Source organism: Engraulis encrasicolus, unplaced genomic scaffold, assembly GCF_034702125.1.
Source record: "Engraulis encrasicolus isolate BLACKSEA-1 unplaced genomic scaffold, IST_EnEncr_1.0 scaffold_57_np1212, whole genome shotgun sequence".
Classification (NCBI taxonomy): domain Eukaryota; kingdom Metazoa; phylum Chordata; class Actinopteri; order Clupeiformes; family Engraulidae; genus Engraulis; species Engraulis encrasicolus.
Genome location: NW_026945895.1, coordinates 389,223 through 407,565, shown reverse-complemented (window position 1 = coordinate 407,565; position 18,343 = coordinate 389,223). Strand labels below are relative to the sequence as shown.

The 18,343-nt window shown below is 41.0% G+C and overlaps 1 protein-coding gene across 1 annotated transcript; it reads left to right on the top strand.

Moving 5' to 3' along the window:
* The first annotated feature begins 2,407 nt into the window (after positions 1 to 2,407).
* LOC134444504 (zinc finger protein 182-like) lies at positions 2,408 to 8,937 on the top strand. The gene is made up of 4 exons (XM_063193814.1): positions 2,408 to 2,525; positions 2,649 to 2,843; positions 7,567 to 8,479; positions 8,648 to 8,937. The coding sequence occupies exons 1-4, from the start codon at positions 2,408 to 2,410 to the stop codon at positions 8,799 to 8,801; spliced, it is 1,380 nt and encodes a 459-aa protein (XP_063049884.1). The 3' UTR covers positions 8,802 to 8,937.
* The last annotated feature ends 9,406 nt before the right edge of the window (positions 8,938 to 18,343 follow it).

Below are 18,343 nucleotides of genomic sequence, written 5' to 3'. Positions count from 1 at the left end.
CCAGGTGGCCATGGGTGCATCCCAATATGCGACCCTTGCTTCCTCCACTTGCGCTTGTGACCTCGCCCCGCCTCCTGGCCCCTCCTCCATGGAGAAAACGATAAAGTTTCCCAGCTGTCAGCCTAGCCACAACAACTTTTGAGGGACTGTTTTTCATTCACCATCCCAATTGCAAACGAGAAAAAGACTCTACAATTGAGCTTTTGCAAGATATTGAAATATAATGCTGTTGTCAGTGATGTCATCATGACGAGAAGCGAGTGGAGGAGGGAAGTGGAGGAGGCAAGGTCCCATATTAAGATGCACTCCATCACTAACTTCATAGAAGGGAAAGGAGGTGATGGAGTATTATGGAAAACAATATTAGCGTACCATGAAAACTATTAGACATGTGAAAAGGCCTTTGTGAAATACAGTTATAACGTAAAGTCATAAAATAAAGGGAGTCCATACAACCTGTGGAGAGGCCTGATCACACTACTACAGTCACAGGTACAAAACACACACACCAGATAGCAGTGTGTCCTTTGTGGAAATCAAAACACACACACCAGATAACAGAGTGTCATTTGTGGAAATCAAAACACACACACCAGATAGCAATGTGCCCTTTGTGGAAATCAAAACACACACACCAGATAGCAGTGTGTCCTTTGTGGAAATCAAAACACACACACCAGATTGCAGTGTGCCCTTTGTGGAAATCAAAACACACACACACACACCAGATAGCAGTGTGCCCTTTGTGGAAATCAAAACACACACTCACACACACACCAGATAGCAGTGTGTCCTTTGTGGAAATCAAAACACACACACCATATAGCAGTGTGTCATTTGTGGAAATCAAAACACACACACACACACACACACACACACACACACACACACACACACACACACACACACACACACACACACACACACACACACACACACACACACACACACACACACACACACACACACACACACACACACACACACACACAAACACACACACACACACACACAAACACACACACACAAGATAGCATTTTGCCCTTTGTGGAAGTCAAATGACTCTTCACATTTAGAGCCATTATCACTCTCTGGATCCTGAAACCAAAACTTTCCCATTTACACCTGGATGGGTGAGACCCTTTTGTCACCTAACGAGGGGAGTGGTCTACAGCTCTCCCATTTACACCTTGATGGGTGAGACCACAGACATCATATAGTAAGACTAGATACGTCATCGCGTATTTCAAGCTCGTCCGCACAGGTCGGCCATATTAGCGCAGCCTAAACTCTCCACAGAGCCTCCGTTACAACTGAAGTTAACCGAGGAATTCAGACGTTGAGATGCTGAAATATGTATGCTGTTATTTCGCTGAAATATTGACACGTGTATATAAATAGTACGGCTCCTTAAAACTTAAGTGTAGACTGAGGTAAAACGCACAGGAGAGTAATATGCTTCCCACTTATATATTTGTCCAAAAATAGAGATGGACCAATAGCGAATACACATTTTAACCGTTGTTGTGCATTACGTTGATGGAAGGCATATATTAATCGCATTTGCATCAAATTAAAGGCGACAGATGAGGTACTGGAAGAGAGATTATATCGCAACAATTTCATTCTAAGCGTCATGACTCATTTTGAACACAGGGTGGAGCTGTCGAGCCCAAAGCAGAATATAGCACACATGGGACCGTTTAATTGTTATTTTACTCAAAATATAAAAGAATAATAAATGCATTTGTTAATGGGATCTATTTAATTACTTGAATAAGCCTACTTAACCATATTATACATGATTGTAGGCCCATGTACATTATAATGTAATGTAATATAATATATTATAACGTGAATATTAATCACTATGCAGTATCAACATAATACTTACGTTCGGAATTTTTTATACTGTATAACAAACCAAGCCTTTCGAAAATACACGTAAATTTGAGGGAATTATGGCCATCTGAAGAGTATGGATCACCAAAAACTCAGTGCAACTGGTTGAGCCAACAGGCTACTCTAACATGGCCGCCATGCGCGGACGTTCGACTTGCATGACGAGAACGCGGATGGCGCATCTAGTCTTCATATATGATGTCTGTGGGTGAGACCCTTTTGTCACCTAACGAGAGGAGTGGTGTACAGCTCTCCCATTTACACCTGGATGGGTGAGACCCTTTAGTCACCTAACGAGGGGAGTGGTCTACAGCTCCACCTCTACTAGTGGCCCAGGGATAAAGCTCCTGGCTCCCTTCCATGATTAGACCAGAACGGCAGAATACTTTACCACCAGGTCAGAACTTGGTTAAGAAGGGGCATCTGCAAACAGTCAGATCCATTAACTACCAGAACTCGGATGAATGAATATCTTCTTTGACGCTCATCTCAACTCGTAAAGAACATGGATGCCATGAAGGAAGAGGACATCTGTGACTTTCTACCAGAGCATTTGTCTGCAGACATAAAGGAGGAGGACATCTATGACTTTCAACCAGAGCATTTGACTACAGACATGAAAGGTAGCGGTACTTGGTCACCAACTTGCAAAGAAGAACCGTGTTTGTCACATGAAATTAAAGGAGAGAAGTTTCAAGTCATGGAATGTAATGGTCATGAGACCACTTCTGAAATTCAACCATCAGCTCCATCACAACAGGCATTATCTCTGAAGGCGATTAAAGAGGAGGACATTTATGATTTCCCTCCAGAGCATTTGTACAGAACTAAGGAGGAAGAGAATGAAACTGACACATTGGACATGAAAGAAGAAGCCCTGGACATGAAAAAGGAACCAGAGTCTTCTCGAATGGAACACAATGCACACTTGGCTCCAACAGGTATGTTTCATAACTAGCAACCAAGGACACCACCTGGAACAATTTTCTGGAGCCGAGCAACAAAGCGGAAAAAAAAGTGCAGGAAATCTTTTACATCAGTTTAATTAATGTTGCATGCCAAAGGAGCTATTGTATAAAAGCAATATAACACTGGTGCTCGTGGGGTTGATCTGGGAAACCTTCATGGTTGCAATTACCTACGACACTCAACAAATCACACCTGTGAGGGTACCCCAGATCAATCTTACCACCATTTGGTATAACATTTCAGTAACTCACAAACATCTGGAAAATAAACAATTTGTCACACTACAAATTCATCCTTAGCTTGATCAGTGTTAACACCATTTCTGAAAATGAGTACACAGATAATCAGAGTTAAGGTTAACGGCATACTTGGGTGGTTGACGTTTAAGGGCGTAACGCCAAAAAAAAAAAAAGTTTTTCAAATTCCTGAAAAAAATGATGGATAAAAATTGGGAAAAAAATGAAAAAAATAAAGCACTTAGTGGTCTGTGGAATTTCACCTTATTTTTGCCATTTTTGGGAAAATGTGTCCAGCATCAACACATAGCATAGGCATGTCACACCGCAGGAAAATGGAGTCACACCACAGGGAATTCACTGCATTATGGCCATTTTAATCCTTTTGTATACATGACTGACATCTGAGCTCATGCTAACTTGATAATTATATTGTGTTTAATCTTAATATGTGTTTTCATAAATAAAAAAAACTTTTTTTTCCTCCTATAAGAGCAGTCACACCACAGGACACCATAAAATGAACCTAAGCATTGTGTGACAGAAAGATTGGAATATAAAGACATATTAAGAGGTTAAGAGTCACCTTAAACTTCCACAGCACTCTCCAATAACTGAGGTACTGACTGGTTAGGAGCCAGTCTTTAAGACCCTTGTAGTTGGCCTTGCAGCTGCCCATTCACAAACAGTGACATACATGTCACCCCACAGGACGCAATTTGTGTTACGAAATTGAACTTGTAGTTAATATTACTGTCTTGAGTTTTTTTCCACATTCACATATCTTAATCTAAAGTTAAGATGTATGCAATCATGCCAAATGCTTCATACATTATTCAAAATGGTGTTGGTTAATTTATATATATATTATTATATATTGTTTCATTAATGTTACAGTCACACCGCAGGAAATTTGACATATAAACCTTTACATAAATCTTAACATAACAATGTTTCTTCTCATCTAAGACTAATATGAAACATAATGTACCACATCTTCTTTCATTGACATTTGTTTTTTAAAGGAAAATAACAGTTTTGTAGGTTTTTAACCAATGTTACGAAAAAGCAAGGCGTCACGTCTCCCATCCATTTATATCAGTCAATATAACATTTCAGTAACTCACAAAGATTCAAGATTCAAGAAGTTTATGGTCATTGTCATTGAAGGCAGCAAAATTGTGGGTGGAGCAACAACTAGTATTAACCAAAAAGTAGTAGTCAAAAGCAGGGCTTTGAACCGGTTCAAGGAACGAAAACGAAAACCGGGAAGTTTTTGTATTTTACAGGGAACAGAAACGAAACCGGAAACTTTATTATTTTTTATGTTCTGGAACGGGAACACTTATTTAAAAATAATGGTAACCGGTTAATACCGTTCCTCAAACTAAAAAAAAAGTAATTATTTTCCTGTTACCGTGACAGCTGAGGTTCACATCCTGTGTGACACCAGACACTGAATGGAGTGAAAGCTGTGGATTACAAAGTCTCCACTCCACATCTTAAATAAGAGAAACCACAGTAATACAATAGGGCAGAGTTTCCATTGCATCATTGTAAGACATTGCAGAGAAGCGCGTGTAAAGCGCACCGAGAATGTTCGACGTTATTGGGCATCCATGGCCGCTTCAAATATGCACAAACTCACAATGTCCATCATAGCGCTCCCCGTGACCCAAGTCAGCGTGGAGCGCACATTTTCATCATTGAGGTTTATTCTCCGGTCTCCGCTTAGGTAGTCCCTGAATGACAAAATTCTGGAGGATATTCTTTTCATCCTCTTGAATAAACAGTTTGGAATGTAGGCCGAGTCATTTGCACTTCCGTCTTTCTTGGTTAATTAACATCAGTTAGACCTATGGGGAGTAATCAGCTGACAGGAACGAAATTAACCGTTCCGGGAACAATATTTTTTTGTTCTAACCGGTTCGGGAACGTCAATTTATTGGTGGAACCCATAACCGGAAACGTTATAATTCTGTTTCTGTTCGGAACGGAACGTTTGGAAAAAAAATAACGGTTCAAAGCCCTGGAACACCCACCACCACCATATAAATTCAGAAAGTATATTGTTAAGTATAATAATACATTTATAGTAATAATAAAGTAGTAAAGTTTGTTATGTAAGGGTTAACGTTCGGCGAGAAGGTCGCTACCGTGGAATAGCAGCACGACAGAGAGAATCTTTAGTCTTGTTCTCTCTGAAGTGCTGCTATTCCACAAAGCGACCGACTCGCCGAACGTTAACCCGCTTATTATATGGATATACTTAAATCAGTGGTATTATTGAAATAATTTAATCCTGTTAAAAAATAGCAGGCTATTAACTCATTGGCTGCCAGCCATTTTCATAAAAGAGTACCTCGGAGTGCCAGCGATTTTTCAGCATTTTGGGCGTTTTTTGGAGGCTCACAGAAAATTGAGTTCTGTGTCTATGTCAACACCATACCTATCAAAACACAGATTAGACATTCATCTGTCATCAGAAAAAAACGGTGTCTCTCTACCCCTTTCCGTTCTTTCATAATCATCTGTTGAAATTAAGTGGAATTCGCCAAAATGCTGCTTTCTAGCCAAAAAGCTGAGAAAACGCCATTTGAAGTAGAACTATAACTGCAAACGTTTTTGCCCGTAATGGCATCGTCCTAACAACTCCAAACCTATCAGCTGCTATTACAGAGTCTTCTGTCATCTGTAGCCTGAACAAAAAGATCATTTGTATGACCTTTTCAACCTAATATACTGAAATATAACGGGGGTGGACTCGAAAACAAGGGTGTTTTGGTTTAGTTGCTGGCGCGCAGCATGGATCATGACAGCAGGTGCCCCTAACTCCGGTAACTCCCTACCTCTCCCTCTCCCTCTCTCTCTCCCCTCGTTGGAGAACGAATCACAGCTGGTTATGTACCGTGTTGTGTCTTGTGGGGAGGGAGGCAGGTAGGCAGGCAGCACCGCTTAGCGTAGCTTACTGCAGCTTCTTTGGCAGAGCGGACAATTTGCAGATTGATGATTACTGTCATCATGGTTCTGCTATAGTGATCTTGTCATATATTGTTCAATGAATTTTCTTTTGATAAAGTACTGATCACACATCCAACATTTCACAAGCCGATTGGAGTGGTGAATGCTAGCTGGTCTGAGGCTAAGTGCAATGCTTTCTAATGTGAGCTGAATGCATCTGACCAGACACAAAGGCTACTCTGTTCCAAGAATCTGCAACCCCCCTGTCTTTTTTGATGATACAGTAAGCTGATCATACTATACAGATCCATAAAAATAACTGTGGATTGAGTAAAAAATTGTTGACTTACCAAGGCTCCTTTATTTAGGCTTAGTTGTAAGTTGTTAGCGATTTCGTGCTAGCTAGCTAGCTAGCGTAGCAAACTTTATACCCAAGTTCCCAACTGAGGTGACACATCACCACTAGTCCCGTGCATTCTCCTGTTAGATGATATTTTGTAAGCAACATCCTGATGTTGTGTAGGCTGATCACATTATCCAAAATGAAAGGTTGCCACACAGATCATCTCATGGTGTATTTTGGGCAAGTTAGCTACAATGCCTTCTAGCTAGATAGCAACAGGGGATTGTATTTTGGTCATGAGAGGAAGGTTTTTTTTTGGTCAGGCTCTGACACTAAAATCAGTAGCCTACCTGTGTTAAAATCAGAGGGCAAGAAAGTAGACTACTGTCACAGGTGCTTTACTTTCAAAAATGATTTTGCTATGCTACTTTTGAGATTATATTATAATAGTAAAAAAGGGGTGTTTTTGTCTTGACATTTCATCTTGCTCTGAGCTAAAGCCCTGCCTTGAATGTTCCTAAGGACACTTCTGCCACCTACAGGAACAGTTAGAAAATGCCTAGAGGCTTGAAATTTATACAGAAGATAGGTCAGACCGTCCTCGAGGCCTGGCTGTAAAAAAACGCAATTATCGGCGAACGACGTCGAAGGCAGGGGGCGTCACTATTCGAAATGACGTCATAGCGACGTCGAAGGCAGCCAATGAGTTAATTTAGTAAGCTTGGGGAATGCATTTTTAACTGAACAAGTCCGTGTTTAGCCGGATCACACCGCACTCTCGATTAAAAGGTGCCAAACATAAACTAAAACTGTGTAAAATTGAAAGAAAAATGTCTGCACACTTAAATCCCCTTTAGGCCAAGCTTCCTCAGGGCTCAGTTGACTGAACAAGTCAGACAGGCGGACAACAGACTCCAGTTCTCTGCCCCGCACGCTGTCTTCCACATCTTTATTTGATAATGTATGCAGTTGCATGGCCCTTGTGGCCCTCCAGTGCGAATTTGAAACTTTTCAAGCTTTGGGCTGTGGCCCTAAGAATCCCTGCATTAGACTACATGTATGTAAAATCTATGTCTCAAATTCACAAGGTATTCCATCATTCATCTGTTGTGAAGTTAAAACTCATTTTTTGTTTTTCTTCTTTTCTTTCCTCAGGTGAACACCAAAAAGCTAATATTAACACAGTAATAACCCATACTGGAGAAAGGCCTTACCAGTGTGCTATATGTTTAAAAGACTTTGCCAGGAGATTTGAACTCCAGCGGCATCAAATAACCCACACTGGGGAAAGACCTTACCAGTGTGCTACATGTGGAAAAGGCTTTACACTGAAAGATTACCTCATCACCCATCAGAGAACCCATACTGGAGAAAAACCATATCAGTGTTCAACATGCGGTGCAGCTTTTTCACACCGCATCTCGTTATCTAGTCACCAGAAAAAACATACAGGGGAAAGGCCCTACCAGTGTGCTATATGTGGAAAAGGCTTTAACCAGAAATTTGCCCTCAACCAGCACCATCAGAGAACCCATACTGGAGAGAGGCCTTACAAGTGTCCTACATGTGGAAAAGGCTATACAACGAAAAGTAACCTCATTGCCCATCAAATAACCCATACTGGTGAAAAGCCTCACCAGTGTACTACATGTGGAAAAGACTTTGCCAGGAAAGGTGACCTCATCACCCATCAGAGAATCCATACTGGGGAAAGGCCTTACCAATGTGCTACATGTGGAAAAGGCTTTACACAGAAAAGTAACCTCATTACCCATCAAATAACCCATACTGGAGAAAAGCCTCACCAGTGTACTACATGTGGAAAGGACTTTGCCAGGAAAGGTGACCTCATCATCCATCAGATAATCCATACTGGGGAAAGGCCTTACCAGTGTGCTACATGTGGAAAAGGCTTTAATCAGAAATTTGCCCTCAGCCAGCACCAGAGAATCCATACTGGAGAAAAGCCTCACCAGTGTGCCACATGTGGAAAAGGCTTTACACAGAAAGGTGACCTCATCAAGCATCAGAGAACCCATACTGGAGAAAAACCATATCAGTGTTCAACATGCAGTGCAGCCTTTTCACAAGTCGGCCACTTAGCTGCTCACCAGAGAATACATACCAGGGAAAGGCCTCCCTAGTGTGCTACATGTGGAAAAGGATTTGTAAAGAAAAGTCACCTCAGCCGGCATCAGAGAACGCATACTGGTGAAATATATCACCAGTTTGCTACATGTGGAAAAGGCTTTATAAGGAAAAGTACTCTCAACAGGCATCAGAGAACCCATACTGGAGAAAAGCCTTATCAGTGTACTACATGTGGAAAATATTTTGCACGTAAAGATGAACTCATCACCCACCAGGAAATCCACATTGACAACAATTAACAGCAGTGCAGAAGTCTGTGAAGAGCATCTGCAAGTTGAGACTGGAGAACAAGACCTGTTGCACTGTGTTCCATCTGCATGTTGTATAGGAATCATACTTGTTGTGAATTCAGTTCTATTGTACATTTAGCTACTGAGGTATTCAACATCAATGTATTTGTGGTGAGGATCATGATATAGATGATACTATGTACAGAAAATGACAAAGTCAATGTAATTACAATAGATTATAAAAAAAAACTGTGGTTTTAATGTTCTGACCACATTTTATATTACAAGACATATTTTCAGAGGGCTCCCTGGATAGAATTACAATACAGAGCCTAACGAACCCTGATGCATATTTAGGTAAATTACAATGTAGAACCTAGAGAACCCTGATGCAAATGCAGGTGCTGTCGTCACTCCTGTAGCAGTAATTTAGCGAATAGGCTCAACTATTACTCCTACTACTACTACCAATAATAATACTTTACTTTTTAACACCTTTCAAAAACACCCACTGGCATGATATCAGTGTAGGTGTGAGTGGGTAAGCAATTGTGTCTCTGTAGGTGTGTGTGTGTGTGTGTGTGTGTGGGTGTGTGTATGTGGGTAATGATATCAGTGTGTGTGTGTGTGTGTTGTTAAGTAGCTGTGTGTGTGTCTTGTTAGTGGGTGTGTGCTTGTGGTCTTGGGGAGAATACAGCCGATGGGAGCAGACATTAACAAATGAGAAAAATAGAAATGCCTACAACACTCCACTACCCCAACGAGCTAGATAATCCAGCATGACATACACAATATGAACTTTAGCAATCCACTACCCCAACAAGTTAGATAACCAGCATGACATACACATACACGATATGAACTTTCTTCCCAGTGTCCTAGTGTTGATTCTTTCATTTATATTGCTGTGATTTTTTTTATTCTAAAGAATTGTACCATCTGACTATTTTATGAGAACTTGAAAATCCTTCTGACATGTATTATTGCTTGTTTTGAGTTTTTGACTACTTTTCAAATAAAGTTTTTTTTCAAGGCACAAGGAATGTTGTAGAGTATTCCCTAAAGGGGGATTCACAGTAGCACCTCAACTGAGGTGCAGTACAGAACAGTAGCCACCACGCCCTCCTGGGTAGAGATAAAACAACCCCTGGCTGCGGTACACGCATGGTACTCCCAGGCTGAAATGTCCGTGAGCTGAAACTATGCTCTTGGACTGTGATTGGTCAATGTGCTTGCAGCAGTTCAGTGAGTATCTGGCCCTGATAGGTCAGCTGTGTTCTATTCTTCGACCCTACCGCGGAGGTTTGAATAAGGAAAAGGAAGAACAAGATGCGGTTGACTTGGCAGGAAATCACTGGAGTTTACTTGACAGGGAGAAGAGAAACCGTGTTTTATTTCAGTAGTACAACTCCCAAAAATCAATTAAAAATATTGATAAAAGGCCACCATGAAAATGATATAAGCTTGTAGTGTGGTAGTAGCAAAGAAGTTTCTTTGTTCGTTTGTAGTGTGTGGCAGCTATCTACTAAAACAGGGTTCGCTAATGTCCTGTATAGTTTGAATGGTTTTGGCTGACAGTTGCTAAGCTAGCTGTTAATATGGCCATTAGATGTATCTATTGTATTTAAAAACGGCTATTGTTTGGCATTTTAACCACCTGAACCTATGAGTTTGTAATAACTGATTTAGCTAGCAAGCTACTACTAGGCCCCAAGTGTGAATGGCCATTCAGGCTGTCTATTGTCTTTTAAAACGGCGTTTGTTTGGCATTTAATCTCATGTACAAACCCCAACTCTGGTGAAGTTGGGATGTTTGGTAAACTGAGAATAAAATCAAAATGCTTTCATTTTTAAAACATTTAATACATTTATAAAACAAAGGAGATACGCACTCCACGCTTCTAAATTAACAATCCGGTGCAACCAGAGCAGGACCAAAACATAGGCAAAAAGGGAAAAATCTAGTAGAGTAGAGTAGAGTAGAGTACTTTTATTAATCCCGAAGGAAATGAAGGTGTCTGTCATCTTACATAAATACACAAATACAAAACATACACAAGACATTATACACATAATTGAACATTACAGGAAAAATATATCTTGAGTACTACCGCCACACATTATCTCACATACACACATGTTCTCTCTCTCACACACACACTCACACACACATTGTCCCACCCACACACACACACACACACAAACCCACCCACAACCCCCCTCCCACACCCACACCCACACCCACACACACACACACACACACTCATCCCTGCACAGACACAAGGTCCTGGTAGGGTGTCATGTTGCATACATTCACACTCACAGAAAAACAAAATAACCATGTTAAGTACACATACAAGAGCCAAAGAAGTTCTAATTATTGTCCATGCAAAAGCTGAGTAGTTCACGGCAGCTATTCCAGGGGGTGAGGTAGCTGAGGTGGGGTGTAGTGGGTTATTGTCCTGTATTGGACAACCCTTAAAGTGTCGAAGGTAGTGTAGGCGCTTGCTCCGGTGGGTGAGGGGTGGTGGGTTGGGGGTGGGGGTGGGATGAAGTGTAACTGTTCAGTAGAGAAAAGAATCTGGAAGGGGGGGGGGGGGTGTAGTGGCTGCAGTTTGAGTGTTCCAGTGTGGGGGGCTAGTTTATGCAGTCCAGTCACCAATGACAATCTCTTTAATTGTCTCTTTCTGTGTGGTGTTGAAGAGCTGGATGGCCCTGGGGACAAAAGACTTCCGTAGTCTGTCTGTCCGGCAGGGGAAGGCCCGGAGTCTGTAGCTGAACAGGCTCCTCTGGTTGGCCAGAAACGGGTGCAGGGGGTGTCTGTCATTTTCAAGTATTGAGTCCAATCTGCTAAGTGTCCTTTTTTCGGCTGTGGTTGTGAGATCCTCCAGTTCCATACCCACCACAGACCTAGCTTTCCTCACCAGCCTGTCAAGGCGTCCAGCGTCCCTCTTCCTAACGCTACCTCCCCAACAGGCAATAGCGTAGGTGAGGACACTTGCCATGACAGACTGATAGAACATCAGCAGGAGCCTGTTGCAGACATTGAATGATCTGAGCTTCCGTAGGAAGTAGAGCCTGCTCTGCCCTTTCTTGTAAAGAGCATCTGAATTGGCAGCCCAGTCCAGTTTGTAGTCCAGGTGTACTCCTAGGTACTTGTAGGTGTTGACTGTCTCCACTGTCTCTCCCTCGATAGAGACAGGCAACAGTGGTGGGGTGGTCCTCCTGAAGTCAACCACCATCTCCTTTGTTTTGGTGGCATTCAGCTGCAGCTGATTGTCCCGGCACCAACTGACAAAGTTCTCCACCAGTTCCCTGTACTCTCCTTCCTGTCCATCCTTGATGCATGCCACAATAGCAGTGTCATCAGAGAACTTCTGCATGTGACAGGTGTCTGTGTTGTAGCTGAAGTCAGAGGTGTACAGGGTGAACAACACGGGGGAGAGCACCGTTCCTTGTGGCGCACCCGTGTTACTGACAACAGTCTGGGATGTATGGTCACCAAGCCTGACGAACTGGGGCCTCCCAGTGAGATAGTCAGTTATCCATGTCACCAGTCCTGTTCCCATTCCCATTCGCTGCAGTTTGTCTTTCAGCATGAGTGGCTGTATTGTGTTGAAGGCGCTGGAGAAATCAAAGAACATGATTCTCACAGCCCTGTCTCTCTTGTCCAGGTGAGAATGCACCCTGTGTAGCAGATACAGGATAGCATCCTCGACTCCCACTTTCTCCTGATAGGCAAACTGCAGGGGATCTAGAGCATGTTGGACCTGGGGCTTCAGTAGGTTGATCAGCAGCACACGTTCAAAAGTCTTCATTATGTGAGAGGTGAGGGCAACTGGTCTGAAATCGTTCAGTTCTTTGGGGTGTGGCTTTTTGGGAACTGGGATGAGACAGGATGTCTTCCACTGTGTAGGGACTTTCCCATCCTGTAGGCTTCTGTTGAAGATGGACTGAAGTGGCAGAGCAAGCTCCTCAGCACAGGTTTTAAGTAGTTTGGCACAAACACCATCAGGGCCAGGAGCCTTTACTTTGAGCCTCTTGAGTGTGCTTCTGGTGCCACACGGATGTCTATTTTCTGTCATTTATTTTTCAGTGCAGTGAGACTAACGTTTCGACATGCGTCTTCATCAGAGTCCTCGAAAGTCCTCGAGGACTCTGATGAAGACGCATGTCGAAACGTTAGTCTCACTGCACTAAAAAATAAATTACAGAAAATAGACATCCGTGTGGCACCAGATTTCTTCCCTTTTTGCCCATTCAATACATTTCTTAGATGGATAATAGTGAAAAGACAACATATCAAGTGTTAAAACCGAGAAAAAATATTGTTTTAGGGGACATATGTACTCTTTTCTAGTTTGATAACTGCAACAAGTCTCAAATAAGAAAATGACCCGAACACAACACAAGGGTTAACCCTCAAGCGACCGGCCTGTTTTTGCGACTAATCTGACCGAGCGGGGTCATTTATGACCCCAAGGAGTTTACATAGAAATACCACTATATAAATTAGTTTTTGGGGTTCATTCAAATTTATTTACATCTTACACATACTTGTCCTTCATCTAAAGCAAAAAATGTGAATTTGAACATTTTATTGTTTTGCTAAAAAATAGTAAAACTTACATACTGTACGTATATGCTAAATATGATGTATGCCCTCATTTGCATATGTAAACATCAAAATACAAAAAACATCCAATACATTTTTTTCTTCTCTCATCATCAATATTCAACTGAGAAAGTTTCGTGGTGATATCTATCATTTACATTTTTTAGCCTATTCACTTGTAATAGTCTTACCATAATAATACAGTATATTTATGCTAATTATGGAAATTGCTCAACGTGAAACTTTGGGAAACCAAGCTAAATTCTATCCATTAGGCCCATAGATGATATTTCTGCAATAAAAATGTAGGGTACTCAACATTTCTGGGTTCATGAAATCACAAGATCAGAGAATATGGTAATTTACATAGACAAAACCATGTCTCAAACATATAACCTTATGCACACTCAAAATTTCTCTGAAACTTTTTCTGGACACTGTGACAAGGTGTCTTCCATATGTATTAGAGCAAAGAAATGATTCAACTGATGCTTCAGCCTTTGTATAGCCATATAATAAGGAAAATTCTAAAAACGCCATTGATTTCTACACTGATGACCTGTTTCCTCCCTCTTTGTTCATCAGGATGACTTCCATTTCATATTCACATCATGTGTCTAGGACCACTGTGCCATGATATCAACACATATGGACCAATAACAGAAGAAATGCTACCTGGGTGCCCTCACAATATGCTTCGTTGGCTATCGCAGGGGTGCCCTATTTATTTATATAATATATTATATTTTAATACTATAAATGTTTATATTATGAATATTTCAGGTCTGCTGACCATGGCCTGCCCCAAGACACAACATACAAAAACCAGAAAATTTCAACAACAATGAACATTATAATGTTGAGTATCTCATGGATCCTGTCGGGGTCATAAATGACCCCAGAGGTGTTTTGATTATAAATCCAATATAGATGGTCCAAGTCTCTCATAAATGACCCCAGTCGGTCGCTTTAGGGTTAAACTAGGGTTAGTTAGGGTCGGTTCATGATATTAACTGTTAAGTGTTGTCTTTTGTTTTGTTTTCAGTCTTCCTTGACATTTGCTGCCTTTTATTGTCCCCGTCCCAACCCTTTTGAGACACGTTGTATTTACATATTCATGAATATCCCCCAAAATAATAATGTTGGTCAGTTTTGATGGCTGATATGTTTTCTTTGAACCGTTCTCCAACTAATGTCAGAACCAGACTTCTGGAAATGGCAGTATTTTGTTATTATTCACAATTAACCTTGCGCCCAACTTCTATGGAGTTGGGGTTTTAATACTTGACTAAAAAGCAACTGATGTTGCATCATGTCATTATGCCCCAACTTTTAGAAGTAGGCGACTAGTGGAATATTATGTTTTAGATAGCCAGCTGGCTAGCTTTGGGATTCATTCTAGGGACTGGGCTCAACTGAATGAGTTAGTTCTCCCCCTGTTGTCATGGAGGTGAATTGACGTCATCAACGTCATTGAATTCTCTGCGGGAAAAAAACATCACGCCCTTTCCTGCATTCGCACGCAGGACGACTATGAGGAAATACCCCCCGCTGACAGTACGTCTATGCCAAAGGAACTATTGTATGAAAGCCTTAAACACTTAAAGGGACACTGTGCAGGAAATTGTCAAAAAAAGGTACTGCAAATATGCTGCTCATTGAAACTGGGATGCATATTGCCAAATTCGATCTTTACATGAAAGTTTACTAAGTAATAAACAAATACTTTCTTGTATGGTCCAAGTACAGTAATTTTTGCAGCTAAAATGGCTGTTTTTGGAAATTCTAAATGGCGGACCATGGAGAAGATCCCCCTTTTCTTGTATGAAAAGTGCAATTTTTGCAGTCATAATGAATACTTAGAATTTGATGCTGGTGATTAGTATTCATGCATGTAAGTATTCCAGCATGAATTCTGGAAATAAACAACTAAAAATCTCATACAGTTTCCCTTTAACGGGTCTAATTGCCTACGGTACTAAGCCTGCTGCTTTGTGCCTACAGTGAATCACACATGTGAGGGTATCTCAGACAAATCTCACTCCCACTCGTGTCCTATTGCTTAACCCTTGTAAGGCGTTCGTGTTTTAGTTACATAGAAGGTGTTCAGGTCAATTTTACCCTGGAGCGATTCTTTAATTCGCCTACACTTTTAAGTCCGTGGATTTTATTTGGCAATTCCACTAACTATTAACTGCATCCAATGATGTTTTGGACATTAGAAAACATTTATCTTTCATGTAATACAGAAAGTGTAGACATAGCATTATTTCCCTCAGCAAGAATGAATATTTAATACTGGTTTTGGGCGTTTTCATGCCGTCCTGTTTTCCAAATGTCAGATTCAGTCTTCATATTAGCATGTAAAGAAACTTGTTTTGCCCAAGACGATTGCAAATGTTGATTCACAGTAATCATCACAATATGACAAAACTGTCAGAAAGACCACTGTCCTTTCCATTATACATGAAATTTGCCATTTTGTGTGTGTCCACGAAAACTGTGTTAACCGTGTCACGGTCTGAAACCTCCTCCATAAATCAGTAATGGTTTGGTCTTAGGCCATACGAATAACATCACGTGATGTCATAACCTCTTTGGCAGGATACGGGAAGACTTTTTGGTAAATTTTGAGCTCCATCCTTCCATAATTTAATCCATTCTTTTTCATGTTCTCATAGCGGGAAAATTGCCTGTCAACAGTGTTATCAACATATTCATAAGAATCTGAATTAGAAATCACATGTGGAAAAACACAGATAAAGCATACAGATACATGAATTGATTAAGGTGTTGTGGTGGAACTTCTGAGGTCCTCAGTTAGCACAACACCATAAAAATTGCTGAAATGTCAACGGTGTTACCGTCAATGGTGTTACAATTAAGTATGACAGTCAGGGTTGCCAGATGAGGCTGATGATTTCCAGCCCAAAAAATGATCAAAATCCGCCCTAAAAACCCGCCAAATTCTATTGATTTATATGGCAGTGGGAAGGTTTTTCTGATAGATGCCATTTTTACCCCCACACGGCCATCCTAAGCAGCCCAATTGGGCGGGAACCAGCCCAATCTGGCAACACTGATGACAGTTGAGGAGGAGTATGTTTTTGCCAATTTATATCCATATTGACAGACAAACAAACAAAATAATTTGTGTTCTAGGGAGATGGGTTTGTCTGCTCTGTTTTTTTTCTCCTAAAAAAGTGCCGACTTGTTCCCCTGCACTGTTGACCGTAACACAATTGAGTTACACCGTTGACTGTTTTGAAAGTGTTTTTGCGCTATTGATCCCTTATGTGTTGGAAAAATCCTATGAACATACACTAGGGATTATCTCTGGAGAAGGAAGTCTTGTGTAAGGAGGGTGACTATATTCAAATCAGACGTTACAGGGATTTATGATGAAAAATGTGTCAGTCTGTATCACAGTGACTCATAAAATCCTACTTATGAAGCTCAACAATCACATTTTCTATATCAGTTGCACATATTAATGACAACATTACTGCTAAGGGACATAAGCACTTTCAAACATTTATTGTTTCAACTCTGTAGTATTTTTATGTATGTTTGAAATGACATAGTATTTGTCCATAACACTGTTGACAAAATAATTAAGCAAATGTTCGCTTTCATTAGAGTATTTATCAAATGATTTAAGATTAAGCTTGGCAATTTGTTTGTTTGGAAACTTAAATATATACACTATGTTAACATCTAGGTCATTTAGTTGAAAAAAAATACTGATAATTGACATTTTGCTTTTGCCAAAAGCGTAGGGAAATCGTAGAATCACTCACTGGCATATAGAAAAATAATGAAAAATGGAAAAAATCACCACTCATATTCACCCTCAAGTTCCCCACAACCTGCCTGTGAATTTCAGTTTGTATATGTTTTTGAGAGTGGGAGATACAGAGAGAGAAAGATAAGGAGACGGTGAAGAAAATGATTAAACTCAATCCAAGCTCTCGGATTAAACCATTACTGCTCTTTTCGCGCAAAGTTGAAACATTGATGCACAACTGAATGACTGAACAATATCTGCACTCCATTTTCCACAGACTTCACCCTCTGCCTTGTCTTCTCAACATGTCATCACTGCTGTATCAGAGAGATCAGAAAATATTGATGTATAAACCCCCCAAAGTGATACGTAATAGAAATGTGCAGGGGGAGGGGGGTTGGCAAGGGGGGGGGGGGGGGGGTTCTCTAATTTTCTTTTCAGATTCATGTTCCTCACTGAAAATGACCCAAAGCCAGTGACTCTCAGTATGAAAGAATAATAACTGATACTATTTCTCTCAGGCTAACCTCAAACGGCATCAAATAACCCATACTAGGGAAAAACCATTTCAGTGTTCAACATGCAGTGCAGCCTTTTCACAAGGCAGCCACTTAGCTGCTCACCAGATAATCCAAACCGGGGAAAGGCCTTACCAGTGTGCCACATGTGGAAAAGGATTTGCATTGAAGGCATATCTCAAAGAACACCAGAAAATTCATACTCGGGAAAGGCCTTACCAGTGTGCTACATGTTTTTTTTTACACATTTTTTTGCAACACTGATTCATTTAGCCTGGTGTTTAACCAGGGAGCTACCAGGTTAGAGTTGGAGCATAAATTACCGTGGCAACTCAGCTGAGTTTCAGGTTAGCAAGGCTGATGGAACGGATATAGCGTAGTTTACAGACTTGAGCTCGGATTTGGGGTTGCAGCCGTTGATGGAATGGTCCCCAGATAGCAGTGTGCCCTTTGTGGAAATCAAAACACACACACCAGATAGCAGTGTGTCATTTGTGGAAATCAAATGATTCTTCACATTTAGAGCCGTTATCACCCTTTAGATCCTGAAACCAAAACTTTCCCATTTACACCTTGATGGGTGAGACCCTTTTGTCACCTAACGAGGGGAGTGGTCTACAGCTCCACCTCC

What these genes read in the sequence shown, in the direction of transcription:
- LOC134444504 (XM_063193814.1), top strand. Translation starts at nt 2,408, where the DNA reads ATGGATGCCATGAAGGAAGAGGACATCTGTGACTTTCTACCAGAGCAT. An exon ending in TTTGACTACAGACATGAAAG is followed by an intron (nt 2,526 to 2,648) that starts GTAGCGGTACTT and finishes TTCAACCATCAG; the next exon opens with CTCCATCACAACAGGCATTA. An exon ending in AAACCATATCAGTGTTCAAC is followed by an intron (nt 8,480 to 8,647) that starts ATGCAGTGCAGC and finishes CCAGTTTGCTAC; the next exon opens with ATGTGGAAAAGGCTTTATAA.